General features: G+C 33.5%; 1 protein-coding gene across 1 annotated transcript; it reads left to right on the forward strand.

Annotated features, from left to right (window-relative positions):
* The first annotated feature begins 773 nt into the window (after nucleotides 1-773).
* Nucleotides 774-16,320, forward strand: LOC132752180 (uncharacterized). The gene is made up of 4 exons (XM_060742474.1): nucleotides 774-971; nucleotides 2,010-2,553; nucleotides 3,491-4,299; nucleotides 14,520-16,320. The coding sequence occupies exons 1-4, from the start codon at nucleotides 774-776 to the stop codon at nucleotides 15,093-15,095; spliced, it is 2,127 nt and encodes a 708-aa protein (XP_060598457.1). The 3' UTR covers nucleotides 15,096-16,320.
* The last annotated feature ends 2,611 nt before the right edge of the window (nucleotides 16,321-18,931 follow it).

Here is an 18,931-nt window from a genome sequence, read left to right on the forward strand (position 1 = left end):
CGATGTATCTTATATGCTTGCTATATATCAAGTTTGATTACAATATCTCACTTTTAAATCTAGTTATTATTCAGAAACAGTTTTTCTAGTAACAGTGAAACCTTGATCCTATGGGGTCCAAAAGCAATCCCGGAGTTTCCTCATAACCTTGCTATACACCAAGTTTGATTAAAATATCTCATTCTAAACTCTAGTTTTCGTAAAAAAAATCTATTTTTTGTAACAGGGGGTCCAAAAGCAAACCTAACCCGGATCTCCACAGCTTGCTCTATATCAAGTCTAATTAAAATATCTCATTCAAAACTCAATCGTCCGGGAAGTGAAGTGACCGAATAACCGACCGACAAGATCACTCTTACATACACCCTAAACTTCAGTGTGGAGGTATTCAAAATACATATCCTCTTATTGTCGAAAAGTGTAATCTTTTCTTTTGGGTAATCTGATACCTTTTTTGTTTAAGTTGAAAAGAAAAAAGATGTTTTGATAGTTTGCCACTCAAGAAATTCCAAATAAATATATCACTAATCTATATATAGTGAAGACGTGTCATCAGCATGATAAAATCTTTGCTTTAAACTGCGTAATAATTTTATAAGATTAGTCATGCAATTTGCGATTCACGTGTTCAGTCTTATCTTTAACGCACAGGATACACGAAGCATATATTTACAGACCAATGTAAGAGAAGTTTAATAGTGTTAATGTTCGCGAGTTTTTAATTTGATTTTTAAATATCTAATTTTTTATGATAAATTGATGATATAAAAATCATGAGCAAAACAACGGATAGGAAGAAAAACTTACGCCCTAAGATTAATACACAAAATCTGGACATTTCGGAGCCATACGCCTTTAAACATGATTTACATATCGGTCAAGAGGTTTACCAGGAAAGACGTGTTGACAACCACTATGTGTTTCCCAAATCACCAATTCTTGACAGAAAAGAAAATATCAGAGATGACTTAGTAAGTAACCGTTTATATAGATTTTGCTCTTCGTTTCTTACAATGTCTGACAGTAGTTACATGTCAAAAGAGTAGTAGTGCAGACAAGAACAATCGCTTTAAAAAAGGGGGAATTACTTGATTCGAATGCAGTCATGGTCGATGTCTATTTCACCAAATAAAAAAGTAATTATTCATTGTTTCATGTCTCCATCTTGAATTGAATACGATAAGTTAACTCCGTTGCACTATAGTCAAGACTGATATTTTGCTGTATGTTCTCTATGAAAATATATAGATGGGTGCATTAATGACAAAGTTTTAATAAATGACGAACATGCCAGGGCGAAAAAAACTCAAACTTACAATTAAATATAAAATAGCTGCATTAGATTCGAAATGTTATATCGTTTCCATTTAATCTAAATCGATAAAATAAGAACATATGATCCTAAATAAACATTGAAAAACCTGTTATCTTTTCAACATCATTATTGTAAATTCAATAAAATTGTATGTTTCAAAAATAAAATCGATCTTGCTCGTTAAGATTTTATACTAATTGCGTATCGAAAACGTGACATAAGTAGTCTTATCTAAATAGACGGATGATCCGAATTCATGATATGTACCCCAAGTAAAACTTTTTCTGTTGGGTATCAATTTCAAATTTTATACAAAGAGTTTGTTTGAACAAAGACTATAGGCTTGAATGGTAACAGGTTTCTGTGATTTAGAGAGATTATGTTTATTGTGCTTTACTACTTCTTTCAAGAAATGATAATCCTTTTTTTTTCATTACAGGATCCTTTTGTATTTTTTTACTATTATAGTTGTTAGTTAGTAAAACGTTATCTTATGTTACATTACTGCTAACTGAGACTCATTGTTCTTCATTCTCGTTTGCCTCATTGTGTCATGTTTGTACAAAATGTACAAGGAATAAGTTACTGTTGTACTGGTAAAGTGTTCTCGCACTGTACATTGTTTTTTACATTTATGTATATTAACTTTAACATTTTCCCCTTATTATACAAAAATATTCATTCATATTTCCAGTTGAACTCAAGCATTCCACAAGTAATTGCAACACAAGTAATACCAGCAATACGTTCAGAGATTGGTGACATCGTGGAGGAGAAGATTAGATATATTTTCAATGAACATAAGATGAATTCTGACGCTCGTCATTGCCAGACATGTCTGTGTCCTGAGAAGAAGAAAGTGATTGACGGAGAAGAAATTCAAATTGATACAAATGAAAGTAAAAATGCAACAGTTAAAGAGAACACTGACGTAATCCAAGAAGATTTTGACGATACATTAGTTAAACGCATTACCGATAGTGAAAATCAAAACCATGAAGAAAAACTGAAAGATATTAAATCATTCACTTCAAAACCAAATTCTAAAGAATCACATGATATTTCTAGACATTTTCAACATGGTGAAAAACTTATTAAATATGGTTCGGATATACAGTTAGACCACGATAAGCACACAGAAAAGGAAAAGGCACAAGGTTTTATGAGAACTCAAACATTGCCTGCCTCAGCACATCGTACCAATCCTAACAGACAACACGAGCTGAATACTTACATTGGTAAAGTTTCAATTTTTTGGTGGTTTTTATTTTCGCATCAACACAGTAGAGGTCATATGGCAACTTTCCAGCTTTACTGATGGAGATTGACCTTATGTTCCCTTTGTGCTTTATTTCAACCACAAAGGGGAATCTCAGTAGAACCATCGACGTTCCGTAATTATAAGCTAGCTGGATACCTACTTCCCTGGAGGTATTCTTACCTTTAAAACAATTAAAAAACAACTTAAAAAACACAACTTTTTAAAAACAATTGGAAACGGCCTAGAGAACATTATAATGTATTGTCAAATTTTAAATTCTTATATTATCTATCCAAGATATTTCATATACATGTATATGGTCTTCTAGCTAATGTAATGTTTCAAAATCATTTGAATAATTATTACAGTTTGGAGAACATCATTTACAACATCGCTTTTATTTCTTCTCTGAATACAAGCGCAAAACGCGAAAATGTAAGGCAGTATAAATAGATTCGATATGGCAGATATGTGGCCTGCTTTTTAAATTGGTCTTTTGACCGCTTATCTGTGATATTCAGGCTTCATAACCTCAGATCCCCTTTTTAAAATCCATTTTGTTTGGTTCAGCCTATTGTTTTCTGGTTTATGGCACAATCATTTTCTTACTTGGGGACCAACCGCCGCTTTTCATGGAATGGCACTAACGTGCCGTATAAACACATTTATGTTCATGTTTCTAAATTCAAAATTTAACCATTACATGTTTAAATGTTGAATACTGCTTAAGGCGGTGCTAGGGGGCGTGGACAGTAATTTGCAATTTCCAATGCTGTCCATTAACAGGCTCAAACAAACTGACCCTGCAAAATTTTCAATTTTGCCGTTTTTGGCTGTCTTTAGGGATTCTATTTCTCTTGATCAGAACTGTTTACCGCTAAATATAATATTTATATTCTTTATTTTTTGTTAAGGCAATGCTTTATCAAAATCGGATGAAAGAAAATGTCTTGCTGATGCTCTTCAGTGGCATGTAGAAGAGCTTATAGACGGTATTGTGTTCAAAGATAGTGAGTTACCAGATGATCTTCTAGCTGACAGTTGTCTTACAGATGAAGAATGTGCTGATTTAAGGAACACACTTGATCGTAAAAATCAAGTTCGTGTTTTAACAAGTATAATAAAGGGAAGAGACTTGAAAGTCCTTCTACGGTTTTTGAAGCACATAAAGTCTCAAAATGAACCAGTTGCAAGAAGTATTCAGGAAAAGTTTGAACACAATAAAAGAAACGGAGTAAGGTGCTCCGAGTGTGCACTCTGCAATCTAACATTCAATGTAAATACCAAATACATTGCTGATAGGCTGTGGAAGTATAATCTTATAGACTCAAGTTTGTATAACTGGATCGTACAGAGCGACAAACCAACTGGAGTTCAGGGAGAAATGTGGCGAGGGGTTATTGATTCTCTGAATTTCCACTGCAAAAAACATCGGTCAGATGTTTGTCGCATTCTATCATCAGCTTTGACGAAGAACAACCACTATCATCATGTTGCACAAGGGATTGAAAGAATGATAAGCATAAAAGGAGAAATGAATTGTTGCTGTAAAATACGACCAAACACCGTATATGATGGGTCGTTGCCTTCATTGCAGTCATCAAGATCTCCCCCATCTTCTAAGTTTGAGTCTGTTACAGATTCCCAAAGCGACCTTGTTTCAAGCCAAGGAGACATGAAGACGGTTGCCATTCAGGATATGAATAGAATCAGATTCGATCAGGTTTGCTTGTTGTTTATCTTTAACATGATAATTTGTATATGGTCAGTTTTTATACATGAAGCTTAAGTCATCCGTTCAGTTTTTTCATGATGCTAAATTAACGCCGTTCATACTTAAAAGAATGATTAAATTCTATCACTTTAGTTTTTTAAGTTTAAAATAAATCTTTCAAACACCTTTTGACGTTTTCCTTTAGGTCATGTTGTACTCGAGATAGAAGCGACTTGAATATAGACAGATCAGCAACAGGTCAAAACTGAGTAAAATGCATCAGATCACGGACTTTTGGTATCAAGATTTTTTGACCGATATACAATGTATAACATATCATATGTATATAACATAATAATAACATGTCTCTTTTTGTTTTAAGACTAAAACACAATCAGATGATATGAAACAAACGGGAGATCAATCACAACTGACAATACGTAGTCCTGAAACAACAGTTGAGACATGTCCTCAACAGATGCCGCTTTCCGATCTCCACCAGGACAAAGACACTGTTTTGGATGACACCAAGGATTGTTTGAAGAGAAATATTCTTCCTGAAAAGTCCACAGATGAGCTTGAAGAAACAAACTCATCTAAGAATAAAGATGATAACTTCAAACCAGACTTCAAACCAGACACTTATTTGGCTGGTACCAACGATTGTTCGAAGAGGAAGAGCAATATTGTTCCTAAAAAGACAACAAGTGAAAGTGGAGAGATAAACTTATCTAAGAAAAATGAAGAAAACTTCAAATCAAACATTTTATTGGATGACACCAACGATTGTTCGAAGAGCAACATTGTTCCTGAAAAGTCAACAATTGAGCTTGAAAAAACAAAGTCATCCAGGGAAAAAGATGAAAACTTTAAACCAGCAGTTTCTCAAGTACATTTTAAATCATTTAACACACCGAATGTGCATATTATTGTGCTTTCTAATGATGATCTTGTGTCGTCAGACGTTTAGGAAATACCCTTGCATACTCTTTTGTATCAATTTAACGTTTTGAAAAGTCCTTGATTAAAAGTGTATATACTCGAATCATTTGTTAAGAAACACAATTTTTATACTGTATCGTACAATAATATTCAATAGTTTACTTATAAAATTACAATAAATATTTATCTGTAAGTTAATACTCCTCGCGTGATATTTCAGTTCAATGGTTGCTAATATTCACAATTACCCTGAGAGACATGTGTTATTTTTATGATACCGAACAAACATTTAATGTATTTTTTCACCGCTATGCATGATTATTAAATTAACATTTATCAGGGGAGCGAACTAGAACATTACGTTTCTAAGTGCTTATAGATTACTTGCCCCGGGGGAATAATTCAAAAGATATTGACCGGGTGATATTCATTTCATGGAAGGAAGATGGAAATAACACCATGTGACGGCACATTACTTTATATAGTAAAACGTTTACTTGGGGTATAATAACTATAAAGGGGAGTGGTGGCCTAGTGGTTAAAGTGTCTGCCTCTCAACCCAGGGATCATGGGTTCGAGCCCTAATTGGGTCACGACCATGTATCTTCATATGACACCAGTACTGGTTGGTTCCAGGAAGCGAACTCGAAAGTCATTAATATAAGTTGCAAGGACTTGTTTCGCAATCGAGCTTATTCTGTCAGGTGCATGTGGTCACAATCTTTCGTAATGTAAGTGTGCATACACAAGCTTAACTGATGCATCGATCATTTTCTTAAAGTATAATATCGGGATTGAACAGAAACTTGCTTGAAAATTAAAACATTAAGCCCATTAACAATTTAACACTTTTCATTAAATAATTCATACAAAATATTGTAATTTTAAATTGTACCAAAATGCTTATTAAGGCTAGGTTTTCTAAACCTTCAATGATTGTGTATGAAAAATAAACTTAAGCATTTCCTTGTAAGTGTTTTCTAAATCTAAATTCAATACTTTTTTTTACAAATATGTATTTAAACTTCTTATGTTAACAAGAATAAACTTCAATCATTTATTTTATAAATTCGTGAATTCTTAACATCTTTACAGTAGCGAGAATTAAAATTCTCGCGTGAAACTTTTGGCGGTGTTTAACGTTAAATTTGTCGGTTGCTTAACTTTAAATTTACTCATCGTGAGAAATAAACTTACTTATCGCACGTTTCTGAAAGAAGTATAGCTTATTTACAGTAGTAGTGGCCATAGCCAAAGTTCTTCGGTAGAGAAATATATTTATTTGCGGTGCATCCAGCCTCGTGTTTATAAGGGTAACGGTTTCGGCGGTATTTATGCACGATTTAACGAGTAAAATGATAAGATATAGTCATTCGTGGCCGTCACGCAGTTTACGTTCATGTCGTTCAATTGTTAAATTTCTGAAAATAAAATAGGACTCATACATGTATTCCCTATTTCACAAAATACATATCTAGATATGATTTTGATTCAAACAGATTTCAAATTTCTGATTCTTTTTGTAAGAGTAGGTTTGGGTAGCCTACTCGCAGCATTCCTGACTCGTTTATTCTCTATTTCATAAAATACATTTCTAGATATGATATTGTATAAAACAGATTTCAAATTTCTGATTCTTCTTGCTAGAGTAAGTTTGGGTAGCCTACTCGCAGCATTCCTGACTCGTATATTCTCTTTTTCACAAAATACATATCTAGATTTAATATTGTATCAAACAGATTTCAAATTACTTATTCTTTTTTGTTAGAGTAGGGTTGGGTAGCCTGACTTTGGCGTTTTCAAATTATTTTAGATATTTCAGATTCTAACCGCGAGTGATTTAAGTTGAAAGATAATATCTCAAATAAAAACTAATCGACTTATTTATTTATTAGTTTGTCTCGTTTTTTTTTCGGGCTAGAAAACAGGGGCTATAAAATAGAACATAGACGTTTTCGGTGTAAAAGTACAGATTTGAACAATGAATGAAGTTGTTTCTTTTCTTTCCTGTAGATCTTAAGACACGGCATGCCACCTTACCTTGTTATATGATGTTGTGTTTTTGTTTACATGTCCTTGAACACAGTAATGATGGTGTTTGCCAATACAGTGTAATGTCGCCACTTTGTCTTAATTTCGCTCCGAGGGGCGCAAGGTGAAAACACGATAAAATAACGAAGCGTGATTGTCGTATTATCGTGTTTTCTCTTTCTGTCCCGCGGAGCGAAAGTACGACAATTGGTCACATTGTTGTTTTTATCGTGTTTTCGACTGGCGTCTCATGGAGCGCTTGCGGGAAAGTAAGAATTTCTGACTGGTCAAAATTCATCTGCTAACAAGAGAAACATATCGGCATATTTCCGACAGTTTCTGGATAAGCTATATTTAGGAATAATCGGCGAAATGTTCCGAGGTTAAAGGCGGAAAATTTCGGTACACGGTTCTCATAACAATGTTTGGTTATATAGTGTTAACTGTTACTATTTTTCGTAACATAAACAGTAAATCGCTAATGAGGAAACAATAATAAATTTGTATATCGTTTAATGGATTAGAAACGGAATGGCCCACTGTACATGTGTTAAATGCACCGTAAACGATCTTTTCTGATTGTCCTTTTACAGATTTGTTCACCTCGATATTATTTTTTCGTTCAAGTAAAGTCGTAATTTGAAGCGGAGCATGTGCATAACAAAAGTTGTGATTCTTATGATTTTAGGCTTTTCATTTGATTATACAAAAATGGATGCCGCCAGCAATCATTCTCAACAATGTGACCTATGCAATAAATAAATAATGAGATAATTATCATTCTTTTAAACACTTTCAAGAATCGTCTTATATCCAAGACATAACTACATATATAAAAACATAACATTAATACTGCGTTGGACCTTTAATAACAATGACATCATTTCTTTAATCCGCGAATCACGAAATAGTAAATATATAATAAATAATTATTGTACGATATTACATTGTATTAATCGGAATGTTCGGACAAGCTTCGATTTCATATTGTAACGACAAGGAACATTTTTGCCTATGATACAAAAGAGAGAGAGAACATCAAAACACTCGAGAATGTGGTCTATACTAGGAGGCTACAGGCTACGCTCCCTCATAGAAATCAGATAGCCTCCTGTTTCCATTCTTTTCTATTTCTTAGAAAACATCTTGAAACTGGAAATGAAATAACAATCAAAAGAATATAATTATGTGATTATTGTTTAATTGTTTAAAGTAAGTAAGTCCTGAAAGTACATCGTCCTTATCGTGCCATTTATAATGTCGTCCGTCGCGTCTAAGGGTCGACACACGACAATGCCAAGTGACATCGCGATAATGCACAGCGACGCTCGACAATATTAAACGATATATCGCACTGTCGCATAAAAAAAGTCGAGGTAAAAAGGGCGACATTTAAAAATTTCGCTTCGCGTTGTCGAGTGTCGCTTCGCATTGCCGAGCACCGCTTCGCATTGTCGCGATGTCACTTCCCGTTGTAGCATTGTCACTTTGCATTGTCACATTGTGACTTCACATTGTCGGGGCTATGCATACCACGACACTCGACAATTTGAAGTGACAATGCGACATTACGATACAACGCTCGACAATGTTTACTTATAAATGAGCACAACCATCACCATAATAAAATTATTTTGAATAAAATTGGTATATTGTTCACTACTGTTGTGTATGCTGATAAATTTAATATATGCATTACCTCAATTTTAGAAACATTTGAAAGAAAATAGGTAGAAAGACCACACAATAAGAACACTACACTAAAATGAAAGCACGGCTAATTCTGCAGCAAGACATTCGCATGTATATTTAAACAACTAAAGGTATCACTAAAAACCCGAACCGCCACCTTAACTATTTGAAAATTAAGTTCTTTGAAGTCGAATATGAATTACACCCGTAAATGATCATGTAGCTTTCATTTATAAAATTATTACAATTCATTTTTACAATTCATTCAATAAAAAGACAAGAGGGAACTATATCCAGTTTGACCTGTAATCTAGGTTGTTTTATCTGTGTGCCAAAAAAGTATTGCTTTTTATTTCATCATTTATTCATTCATGTATTTATTTATTTATTTATTTATTATCTATTTATTTATTTTGTTTGTTTGTTGTTGTTTTTTTAAAAGAAAACAAAGAAGAAATGTCAAAACTGTGTCATAAGGTTAGTGGTCTGAACCAAACTTTGACTTAAAGCAACTCAAACAAGATCTCGAAATAAGCTTAATATATACCAAGTTTATCAGATGACAATATCTTATTCACTCCGGAAACCAAGTTTCTAATTTTAATAGAGGAGGTCAGTGAAAGAAGTAGGTTTGATTACAATATCTCGTTCCTAGTTCTAGTAAACGTCCGGAAACAACTTTTCAATATTAAGTTACAGAAACCGTGACTTCGACCATAGGTGAACCAAGAGCAATCCTAAGCGAGGTCTTCATATACGCTTGTTATATACAAACTTTGATCATTAATTATATCTCATTTTCAACCTAATATAAGTTATCGTCCGACTATTTTTCTATTTTAGTGACAGTGATATTGACCTTTACCCTGGGGAGGGGGTGGGGAATTCAAAGAGATCAAAAGCGAGGTTTTTATGAATGCTTCTATATGCTAAGTATTATTACAATATCTCATTCCTAAATTAACACTAGTTATCGTCTGAAAACTATTTCTTTTACTGACATTGACAATTACCTTTATCCTATTGAGTAAAAAATAAATCAAATGCGAGGTATCTTTATATGCTTGATATATTATATCAAGTTTGATTATAATATCTCATTTTTAAATCTAGTTATAATTCAGAAACAGTTTTTCTAGTACCCGTGACCTTGATCCTATGGGGTCCAAAAGCAATCCCAGAGTATCCACATAACCTTGCTATACACAAAGTTTGATTAAAATATCACATTCTAAACTAAAGTTTTAGTAAAAAAACACCAACTTTTTTATTTTTTGTAACAGGGGACCAAAAGCAAACCTAACCGGGATCTCCACACCTTGCTCTATATCAAGTTTAATTAAAATATCTCATTTCAAACTCAATCGTCCTGGAAGTGGACCGACCGAATAACCCGACCGACAAGATCACTCTTACATACCCCGTAAACTTCCGTGTGGAGGTATTCAAAATACATATCCTCTTTATTGTCGAAAAGTGTAATTTTTCTTTTTGGGTAATCTGATACCCTTTTTTTTGTTTAAGTTGAAAAAAAAAAAGATGTTTTGATAGTTTGCCACTCAAGAAATTCCCAAATAAATATATCACTAATCTATATATAGTGAAGACGTGTCATCAGCATGATAAAATCTTTGCTTTAAACTGCGTAATAATTTTATAAGATTAGTCATGCCAATTTGCGATTCACGTGTTCAGTCTTATCTTTAACGCACAGGATACACGAAGCATATATTTACAGACCAATGTAAGAGAAGTTTAATTAGTGTTAATGTTCGCGGAGTTTTTAATTTTGATTTCTAATATCTAATGTTTTATGATAATTTGATGATATAAAAATCATGAGCAAAACAACGGTAAGGAAGAAAAACTTACGCCCTAAGATTGAAACGCAAATCTGGACATTTTCGGAGCCATACGACTTTAAACATGATTTACATATCGGTCAAGAGGTTTACCAGGAAAAGACGTGTTGACAACACTATGTGTTTCCCAAAATCACCAATTCTTGACAGAAAAGAAAATATCAGAGATGACTTAGTAAGTAACCGTTTATATAGATTTTGCTCTTCGTTTCTTACAATGTCTGACAGTAGTTACATGTCAAAAGAGTAGTAGTGCAGACAAGAACAAATCGCTTTAAAAAAGGGGGAAAAAATTACTTGATTCGAATGCAGTCATGGTCGATGTCTATTTCACCAAATAAAAAAGTAATTATTCATTGTTTCATGTCTCCATCTTGAATTGAATACGATAAGTTAACTCGTTGCACTATAGTCAAGACTGATATTTTGCTGTATGTTCTCTATGAAAATATATAGATGGGTGCATTAATGACAAAGTTTTTAATAAATGACGAACATGCCAGGGCGAAAAAAAAACTCAAACTTACAATTAAATATAAAATAGCTGCATTAGATTCGAAAATGTTATATTCATTTCCATTTAATGTAATTCGATAAAAATAAGAAAATATGATCCTAAATAAACATTGAAATACCTGTTATCTTTTCAACATCATTATTGTAAATACAATAAAGTTGCAGGTTTCCAAAAATAAAATGGATCTTGCTTGTTAAAATTTGATATTAATTGCAGTATATTCGTATCGAAAACGTGACATAAGTAGTTTTATCTAAATATACAGATGATCCGAATTCATGATATTTCCCCCCCCCCCCAAGTAAAACTGTCGGGTATCAATTTCACATTTTATACAAAGAGGAGGTTTGAATAAAGACTATAGGCTTGAATGGTAACAGGTTTCTGTGATTTAGAGAGATTATGTTTATTGTGCTTCTTGTACCTCTTGTTCAGACCTTTCAAGAAATGATAATCTTTTATTTCATTATAGGATCCCTTTGTAATTTTTTTACTATTATAGTTTTTCGTTAGTAAAACATTATCTTATGTTACCTTACTGCTATTTTGAGACTCATTGTACTTAATTCACGTTTGCCTCATTGTGTCAATGTTTGTACAAAATGTACAAGGAATAAGTTACTGTTGTACTGGTGAAGTGTTCTCGTGCTGTACATTGTATATTACATTAATGTATAATTAACTTTAACATTTACCCATTATTATACAAAATATCCATTCATATTTCCCATTTAATGAACTCAAGCTTCCACAAGTAATTACAACAGGAAGTATTACCAGCAATTCGTTCAGAGATTGGTGACATCGTGGAGGAGAAGATTAGATATATTTTCAATGAACATAAGATGAATTTTTGACGCTCGTCATTGTCAGACATGCTTGTGTCCTGAGAAGAAGAAAGTGATTGACGAAGAAGAAATTCAAATTGATACAAATAAAAGTAAAATTCAAACAGTTAAAAAGAACACTGCATCTGACACCCAAGACGATTTTGACGATACATTAGTTACAAACGCATTACCGATAGTAAAAATCAAAAAACATGAAGAAAAACTGAAAGATATTAAATCATTCACTTCAACACCCAAATTCTAAAAAAAATCACAAGATATTTCTAGACATTTTCAACATGGTGAAAAAAACTTATTAAATATGGTTTCGGAATACAGTTAGACCACGATAAGCATACGAAAAGGAAAAGGCACAAGTTTTATGAGAATCGCACATTGCCTGTCTCGGCACATCGTACCAAACCTAACAGACAACACGAGCTGATTTCACCACAATGGTAAAGTTTCAATTTTTTTTGTTTTGTTTTGTTTTTTTGAGTCGCACCAAACAAAGAGGACATATGTCGACTTTCCACCTTTTACTGGTGGAGATTGACATTATTTCCCTTTGTGCTTTATTTCAGCCACAAACGGGAATCTCAGTAGAACTATCGACGCCCCTTATTTTAAGAAACTATATCTATATTTTCCCAGGTATTCTACCTTTAAAAACATTAAAAAAAACTTTAAAAACCACAATTTTAAAAACCCCAAATTAAATGGGAAAGAAAATTTGATGTATTGTCAATTTTCAATTTTATTTTTAATTATAAGAATGTTTTTAACATGAAAGGTCTTTTTGCTAATGTTATGTTTCAAAAATTTGGGGAAAAAGTTTAAGTTTTCGAACATACTTCACATGGCTTTATTTCTTCTTGAAAAAGCAAAAACAAATGGCAAAATTTAAGGAGAAAAAGTTCGTTGAGCTATTGGCCTGCTTTTCAAAAGGCTTTTGACCCCTTTCTGGATATACAGGGGTTTCAAAACTCAAAGAAACCCTTTCAAATCCCTTTTTTTTGTTAGCTATTGTTTTCTGGTTTTGGGACAATATCGGGGACCCAACCCTTTTTCAAATGGAGGGACTTTTAACTGCAAATGGAAAGGTTTAAGTCACCGCCAAGAACACATATCCATGTTTCAAATTAAAATTTAAAACCCTTTAAAGAAATGTTGAAAAACGCTTTTAAACTCGGGGGGGGGGCATAAGTCTTTCCTCTTTAAAAAACACTCCCCTCAAACTGATGAAACATTTTCAATTTGCCGTTTTTTGACTGTTTTAGGTTCTTTTCTTCTTCAGAATGTTGACCGGTTAAAATAAATTTATTCTTTTTTTTTTTGTAAACAGTTTTTAAACAAAAGAAAAAGTTTTGTATCCTTAGGGTGTAAAATAAATTTTTCAAAGAAATGGGTTCCCGAGTTTTGCTGGGCATTGCCTTAAGTGAAAAGTCTGATTTAAGGAAAACCTTGATCGTAAAGATCAGGTTCGTGTTTTCTAAAAAAGTATTAATAAAAAGGGTTTAAAAAGAAGAACTTTGGAAAAAAAAAAAAAGGTTCCCCTTCCCCCCTTTTACGGGTTTTTTTTTGGGGAAGCAAAAATAAAGTCTCAAAATAACAGTTGCAAGAAAGTATTGAGGCAAAAGTTTGAACATTATAAAAAGAACGGAGTGAGGTGTTCCGAAAGTGTCCACTCTTTGCAAACCTTACATTCCAATTAAATGCTTAAGGTACATTTAGCTGAATAGGCTATGGAAGTATAAATCTTATAGACTCAGGTTTGTAACAACTGTATCGTACAGGCGACAAAACCAACCTGGAGTTCAGGGAGAAATGTGGCGATGGTTATTATTCTTCTGGAATTTCCACTTGCAAAAAGCATCGTTTCAGATGTTTCGTTTCACATTCTATCATTTCAGCTTTGACAAAAAGAACAACCAACTTCACTATGTTGCACAAGGACTTGAAAGAATGATAAAACATAAAAAGGAGAAATGGATTGTTAATGTAAAATACGACCAAACCCGTCTATGATGGGTCGTTTGCCTTCATTTGAGTCATCAAGATATCCCCCATCTCTTTTGATTGTTTCAATTTCCCAAAAACCACCTTTTTTCAAAAAAGAATCAAACGGGGCATTCAGGATATGAATAAAAAGATTGGAAGGTTTGCTTTTTGGTTTATCTTTCTTGTACTGAGATAGAAGCGACTTGATCAAAACTGAGTAAAATGCATTAGACCACGGACTTTTGGTATCAAAAGATATACATTAATCAATCGTTTTGATAGATTTTTTAATGAAGGTACAATGTATATTTTATGTAAATTACAAAATAATAAAATGCTTCTTAATATTTTAAGGCTAATACAAGAACACAATCAGATGATATTAAACAAACGGGAGATCAATCTCAACCGACAATACGGAGTCCTGAACCAACATTTGAGACATGTCCTCAACAGATGCCGCTTTCCGATTTCCACCCGAAGAAAGACACTGTTTTGGATGACACCAACGCTTGTTTGAAGAGGAATATTGTTCCTGAAAAGTCCACAAATGAGCATCAAGAAACAAACTCATCTAAGAATAAAGATGATAAGTTCATACCAGTCACTTATTTTGATGGTGCCAACGATTGTTCGAAGAGCAATATTGTTCCTAAAAAGACAACAAGTGAAGTTGAAGAGATAAACGTATCTAAGAAAAAAGATGAAAACTTCAAATCATGTACTTTTTTTGATGGTACCAACAATTGCTCGAATAGCAACATTATCACTGAAAATTCAACAAATGAGCTTGATAAAACAAAATCATCTAGGGAAAAGGATGAAAACTTTAAACCAGCAGTTCCTCATGTACATTTAAAATCAATTAACACAAATAAAGGACATTTTATTGTGGTTTCAAATGAAGATCTCGTGTCGTCAGACGTTTAGAAAATACGCTTGCATACTCTTTGTATCAAGTTAACGTTTTGAAAAGTCCTTGATGAAAAGTGTATATATTCGAATCATTTGTTAAAAAAACACAATTCTTATACTGTATCGTACAGTCATATTATAAATTACAATTAATATTTGTCTGTAAGTTGATACCCCTCGCGTGGTATTTCAGTTCAATGGTTGTTAATATTCACTGTAACCCTGAGAGACATGTGTTTTTTTAATTGAATCAATCAAACAAACATTTTCACGTAATTTTTCACCGCTATGCATTATTACTCAGAGAGCCTTTCATCATTAATATTTATCATGGGAGAGAACTAGAACATTACGTTTCTAAGGGCTTATAGATTACTTGCCCCACGGGAATATTTCAAAAATTTATTGACCGGGTGATATTCATTTCAAGGATAACACCATGTTACGTCACATTAGGTTATATAGTTAAATGTTTTCGTCAGGTATAATAGCTATATTTACTCTTATTCTGTCAGGTGCATGTGGTCACATTCTTTCGTAATGTAAGTGAACATACACTAAACATCGATCATTTTCTTAAAGTATTATTTCGGTGTTGAACAGAAACTTGCTTGTAAAATAAAACATGAAGGCCATTAACAATTTAACACTTTTTCATTGAACTTTGTATATAATATATAGAGGATATTGAATGAGTGTAAGTTCAATACTGAATTTATTGCACGAGTTGAATAAAATTATATTATGCGAGCCTCTGGCGAGCATAAAATTATTTTATTCAACGAGTGCAATAAATTCAGTAATGAACTTACACGAATTTAATATTCTATTTATCACATACCCAAAATAAAGACCGTTTAAAGTAAAATAAGAGTCATTTTTCTTTGACGCGCCTATAGTTTAACGCTAACATTTAGCGCGTCTTTACACTATGTTTGTATAACGCTAATGACGTCACGTCAAAAAATATGCACGGCCGTGCAATACCATATTTACGGAGTCTCAAAATCGGCACGGGTGTGTGATAAAGATAGTAATCACACGACAAAAATTTTCATGCAAAATGTTGTAATTTTAAATTGTATCCAAATGCTTATTAAGGCTAGGATTGATCTTAACCTGCCATGATTGTGTATGAAAAATGAACTTGAGCTTTTCCTTGTAAGTGTTTTCTAATCCTGCTTTCTATAAATATGTATATAAACTTCTTATGTATACAAGAATAAACTTCAATAATTTATTTTATAAATTCCTGAATTTCTTAGCACTACACCGCAGACCAGCATTCCATGTAATAAAAACCTCTTAACAACAAAACTGAACATGCGATTACTATTCGTTTTATTGGCCTCGATCCCTTTCGAGAATTTCTGACAGGCTTGTGTTTAGCGCTCTACTTACATCGGTTCAATTCTTCTATTGCGGTAAATGTACAGTACTTAACGCCTTATATCACTTTAGGAGTATTTTTGATTTCTTAAACATGTGCACTAGATTTCACATTCTTAGTTTAAATATTATTATTATCATCAACATATATACCAAGTACTAACACAATAGAACTATATCCGTGTCCGGGGAAGCTTGAGCTTAAACCCTTGTCACACTAGAGCGTTGTTCTCACGTGGATTAAGTTCTACTGTTAATATACATCATTATGGTGGCTGATTTGGTAACTGCGCATTGCGTTGTCGATAGCGACAACACAACCTATATGTCGCGCCAAACGGCGCGTTTTCGTACTGTCGTCTTGTCTTCCTGTCATGCGATGTGTTGTCGCGATGTCGCCCTGTCGCTTGGCTTATAAGCTTATATTCTTCGAACCGAGCGACAATGTGACATCGCGACAACACGCCGCACGACAACACGCCGTTTGATGTGCATCGATAGCGCAGGACGACAAGACGAAAGTCCGACAACGTACCGTTTGATGCTTTGTCATGTTGTCGCAAGCGCCAACACGGCCCACAAAAGCGTTCGAAATCAGCCACCATACATCATAGCCGAAATGCACAGTGTCCAGTTTCGGCAAAGAAAAATGACATCTATTGACATGCAAGATTTGTGTCGCCCTATTCATTTTTACAGATAAAGTAGGTGAAGAAAGTCCTTAAAGTACAGTGCCCTTATCGTGCCATTAAAAATGTCGTCTGTTGCGTCTAAGGGACGACACATGACACTGCAAAGTGACATCGCGACAATGCGAAGCGACGCTCGACAACGCGAAGCGACATGCGAAAATGCGAACCAACGCTCAACAATGTCAAACGATATATCGCACTGTCGCATAAAACATGTCGCGATAAAAAGGCATTTTAGACGTTTCGCTTCGCGTTGTCGAATGTCGCTTTGCATTGTCGCGATGTCAATTCGTGTTGTAGCATTGTCACTTCGCATTGTCGCATTGTCACTTCACATTGTCGAGTGTCGGGGTTAGCAGAAATGCATATCACGACACTCGACAGTTCGAAGCGATAATGCGACAATACGATACAACGCTCGACAATGTTTACTTATAAATCAGTACAACCATCACCATAATAAATTTGTTTTGAATAAAATGGATGTATTGTTTACAACTCTTGTGTATGCTGATAAATTTATTTAGAGACATTTGAAAAAATAGGTAGAAAGACCACACAATAAGAACACTACACTAAAATGAAAGCATGGCTAGTTCTGCAGCAAGACAAACGCATGTATATTTAAAAAACTAAAGCTATCACTAAAAACCGAACCCCCACATTAACTATTTGAAAATTAAGTTCTTTGAAGTCGAGTGTGAATAACACCTGTAAATGATATGTAACTGTTATTTATTAAATTATTACAATTCATTGTAAAAAAAAAACACAAGAAGGAACTATATCCAATTTGACCTGTATTCTAGGTTGTTTTATCTATGTGCCAAAAATAGTATTGTTTTTTATTTCATTATTTCATTATTTATTTATTCATTGCTTTTTGTTTGTTGTTGTTGTTTTTTTCTTAAAGAAAACAAAGAAGAAATGTCAACAAGTGCTGTGTCATAAAGATAGTGGTTATGAACAAAACTTTGACGTAAAGCAATCCCGAGCGAGTTCTCGAAATAGACTTGATATATACCAAGTTTGTGATGACAATATCTTATTCAAATGTCTAGTTATTTTACGGAAACAAAGTTTCTAATTTAAGTAGAGTAGGTCAGTGACCTCAACCGTAATACTAAGGTGACCAAAAGCATTCAAAAAGTAAGTTTCATTACAATGTCTTATTCCTAGTTCTCAAAAAGTAGGTTGGATTTAAGAAATAATAATATCGGTCTTAGCGGTGTTTATCGGCTATTTAACACCGGTTCGGAGTTTTGATGCGTAGGAATTGACCACGAAGAGCGTAAGCAACCCTACTGTTGCTAAGATATAAAAATTATTAAACAAAAGAAATAATGAGAAAAAAAGTTATTTTATCATGTTTCAATAATAAAAACTTACGTCTTAGAATGGATTGTATTGTGCTTAAGTCCAGTGCCTAATTTATCATTCTTGAATGTTTGAAATGACGTCAGCGTTTATGAATGAGTTGTATACTTAGGATGACGTCATTACGCTGCTTACGGATTGGCGCCGTTTTGTCAAAATATTCATAAACTGATATGCATCAAAACTGTGGCGTTAGAGTATGTAAGAACTTATTTCGGTATTGTATGAAAAGAAAACATTATAAGAAATGAAAATGTCAATAACTATATAATCGAGGGAGAAAACATAACAGCTGCACAAGTAGTCCATGACCAGTGTTTATAATGTTTTTTCTTCTTTGTCTAAAGTGACAAAATCACGAGGAGTGTTAGAATACAATATCTCATTCCTAGT

The sequence above is a fragment of the Ruditapes philippinarum genome, unplaced genomic scaffold (assembly GCF_026571515.1).
Source record: "Ruditapes philippinarum isolate M1 unplaced genomic scaffold, ASM2657151v2 ctg375_1_1_1_1, whole genome shotgun sequence".
Taxonomy (NCBI): Eukaryota; Metazoa; Mollusca; class Bivalvia; order Venerida; family Veneridae; genus Ruditapes; species Ruditapes philippinarum.